The following is a 3768-nucleotide window of genomic DNA, read 5'->3' as shown; positions in this document are numbered from 1 at the left end:
GATGTTTGTATTTGTTTCTCAAATTGCTCTGCTTAAGTCATTTTATTACTCATGATTTTTTTTTTTTTTTTTTAATACCAACATCAGTTTCCTGGTATGTACTGTATGCATAGACTGAGTCACTGGAACTGGAAGTTTTGGTTTCTTGAAGCAACATTAGCGTAGCACATCTTCTACATTGTTAACTTTCCAAGCTATGATTTAATGTATTACATAAAGTCACACCTTGAGAGTAACATTCATTTCCAGATCTCAAACACTTCACACACCTTATACATCTCTCTCTCCCTGTCTGTCTCTCTGTCTCTCTCTCTCTCTCTCGACCATCTTTGAGATTCAAAGATCACACAAACAAGCAGGAATCATGTATTAAACAGATGACAATTTATTTTACTATAAAATAATCTCAGGATATAAAAGTAACAAATGTTTTGGACAAAAATGCACTGGTGGCAATAGTACAGCAACAACAAAATCGTCTCGTGGAGCTCTTCATAACTTCTCGGAGCATTCCAGGTCATTGACGGAGATAGTTTCAGATCATTTTTCCTTTCAGTGAAACTAAAATCTGTCTAAAGTTATACACAAAAACAACAACAAAAATAAATACATGCAACGGTTAAGGCTTTTTCTGTAAAGCTGAAGATGTGATGTAGGAGAGAGCTTTTGCATCATGAGACCTTGTTAGTCCTCTGCCCATTCTCTGGTTTTCTTCTTTTTTTTTTATAATAACATTAATGCAAGTAATACAAGAGTTCCCAAATATACCGGACAAGGTAGTGTGTGTGATCATGTAGAGGAGGAAAGATATGTGCAAAAAGGGTAGCTTGATACTTTGACATCAGGTTTTGGTCACCAACCAAAAATGATGTTAGTTCCAAAAAAAAAAAAAAAAAAAAAAAAAAAGAAATACTTTAAATGCTTTCAAAGTCCTCTCCACACACACACACACACCAGTGTCTCATTGTCCCCATCCAGCGATGCCGATCTCCTGCTTGTAGCGGTCGGTCAGCTCGTTGGCGTGGCTGGTGAGTTTGGTCAGAACACCATACAGGCCCTTCAGGTGGAACCGCAGCAAGCTCTCCAGCTCGTCGTGCTCGCTCATCTCGGGCTCGGCCGCTTTCTCGGCGGCTCGCTGGGACTCCTCGGCTCGCAGTGCGGCTCCCCACTCGATCTCGTTGCGGATGGTCTTGAGCTGCGTGTAGTAAGTGTACATGTCGGCCTCGTCGGCGCGCAGGTAGTCCCCGGCGTCCCCGGCGTCCGCGGCGCTGGCGGGCGGCACGTCTCGCAGCAGACTCGGCACCATCACCGTCTCATCCATCCGGTTCACCGCGCCGATGAAGCGGTTCATGGCCGTGAACAGAGAGTTCTTCTGGTTCTGGAGTTCGGGCAAACGCATCATTTTTCGTACCTTCTTTTTAGTGGGAGATGCAGCGAAAAAAAAGTTACAATAAATAAATAAATATAATATGTGTCTATACAAAGCAGTAACGTTGTGTCGCAGTGTTGCCCAGCATCTGAGACTTATATCCGCTTTTGGGGAGGATATGGGCGTGACCTCGTGGACCTGTTAATCCGGTTTTTATCGAGAGAATAACCGGATTCTTTCTGCATTACAAACCCATTCAATGTGCACTTCTACACATTCTCCAGAAAACACCAAAGTGATTAAAAAGAGGCTCGGATGCACTTCTGAAATTGTTTTGCAATCACTTCAGATGCAACTTTGCCAATTTATTGATGGCAGACACACTGACTACATCCTAATATTGCTATAAGAACCATTATATCATTGCAAAATCAATAAATAAAAACGACTAAATTGTATGTTGTTCTCTACATGTATTTATTAAACATTTGTCACGTCATGCTGTGTAGATTTTGTTATTTTAATGTTATTATATATATTTGTTATTCAAAACAAATTATTGGATTAATTGCATGACAGGGCGTGACGTCATTGTAATTGTAATTAATTATAAGAACGAGATTTTATGAGATGAATATCAATTGCAGTGGCGAGACCTGCTTGACCAATCACAAGCCTTCTTTGGAGTAAAGGGGCGGGACTTCTTGCTTTCTCTCGAATCATAGCCGAGTATGCGTGAACTGGAGTAACCCCAGGATGAGGTCTTTCTGGCAGACTCATGATAAAAGGCTATAGAGCAACATGCCATTCCATTGCTTTACAATACTTGTAATTATTTTGCAAAATGCACAGACAGAGAGGTTTAACCAAAAATTTTAAAAAGTTCTTGGATTAGTACTTTTGATTGGTGAATGGAAACACTTTATTTTGTACATTTGCACATTGTATTTATTTTTATTTTGCAAATGGTAAAAATGTATTTCATGCCACTTCACTGCAAAGTATCAACTGCTCCAAATTTGTTTTCTGAACGTGTATATCTGCAAATTGCAGATTATTTTGGATAAAGCTCTGAAAGCATGCTTTCATTGCTTTGTTATTTGTGTCATGTTCCTCTGAGAAGGTTCTATTCATGCTGAGTGTTTACTATGGATAAGTTCAGCACACTTTTGATTTCTCTCTAGACATTTTTGCATTTTTCAATGCATGTTTCTGCTTTGCAAACTTTCTACAAAAAAAATCTCAAAGAAATATTTACACCTAGTTCTAATGATATATATTCATATATAACCGAAGATCATTTTGAATGCCAAAATGAGCTGCATAATGCCACAGATCAATGACACAAAATTGTGTAAATTTAGCATCTTTCAAGAACATTGCTATATTTTAGTAAACATTTAATTTTCTATTATTCTGGTCAATATCTTGGACCTGAAATGTAGGGATTTTACATACTGTATACCGTTCCATGGGCAAACGTTATACATGAAAGCGATACTTCGAAAACATCAAATGAACACCCCATGAAAAGTACCTGGAAAACTTTCAAAAGAATTTGTGTATGAAAGGGTTAAACACAGAACGAAAAACTGTCTGAGCGAGAAGTTTCTAGCATCATGAGAATGTGCACCGAGCAAAAACCTGCCCCACAACTTTACTCCTTTCCGTCTCTTTCTGTACCACTCCCTGGCGATCATTTTCTCTCGCTCTCTTTCATTCACACACAGATGTGTAGCTAATAGGTATAGGTTTTGTCCAGAACACGTTTTGTCAAGGTCAGGGCACTATGAAATTCATGAGGAGGACCCACCCAACCCCCAAACTCACACATACACCTGCATTCATCAGTTTCACACTGCACATCCACCAGGCAGAGCACTACATTTATTTACAAATTTAATTAAACTAAATTAAATTTAACTCAAAGTGACTCTACTGGAATGACTATAATAATATTCAGCATTTCTAATGCATTTTTAAATCCAGAATACATCAATTAGTAAGATAAATAATTAGAAATAATTGTAAAAAATTTGAATATCAAAATATGCTTTACGCTATTGTGTAATAATTGAATCATGTATGTATTAAGCGTGTGCTCATTTGTTTATTGTTGTGCAGACTTTATCCATAATAATCTAGTAAATCATATACATTTTGTATATATGTACCCAACATGAACAAAGATTCATTGACACATGATCATAAGATTTGTATTTGCTTTCTGAACATCCCATTCCACATTTTGCCTTTTCCTGTTCTAATAATCCTCTACTCATCGAGGAAAATATTCCACTAGATTTTGGAGTTTGTTTGTGGAGATTTGTGTTCATTCAGCCACAAGGCTGTTAGTAAAGTCAGGCACTGATGTAGGGTGAGGAGGCCTGGAGTGCACT

At 38.1% G+C, this 3768-nt stretch overlaps 1 protein-coding gene across 1 annotated transcript; it reads right to left on the bottom strand.

Moving 5' to 3' along the window:
- Positions 1-362: 362 nt before the first annotated feature.
- Positions 363-1612, bottom strand: mid1ip1a (MID1 interacting protein 1a). The gene has a single exon (XM_046845247.1). It carries the CDS (start codon positions 1400-1402, stop codon positions 962-964), a length of 441 nt encoding a protein of 146 aa, XP_046701203.1. The 5' UTR covers positions 1403-1612; the 3' UTR covers positions 363-961.
- Between the last annotated feature and the right edge of the window lie 2156 nt (positions 1613-3768).

This window comes from Silurus meridionalis, chromosome 3, assembly GCF_014805685.1.
Source record: "Silurus meridionalis isolate SWU-2019-XX chromosome 3, ASM1480568v1, whole genome shotgun sequence".
Taxonomy (NCBI): domain Eukaryota; kingdom Metazoa; phylum Chordata; class Actinopteri; order Siluriformes; family Siluridae; genus Silurus; species Silurus meridionalis.
The sequence above is the reverse complement of the archived record's forward strand: the minus strand, read 5'-3'. Positions and strand labels throughout refer to the sequence as shown.

Coding starts and splice junctions, on each gene's coding strand:
- mid1ip1a (XM_046845247.1), bottom strand. CDS start 1,402: ATGATGCGTTTGCCCGAACTCCAGAACCAGAAGAACTCTCTGTTCACG.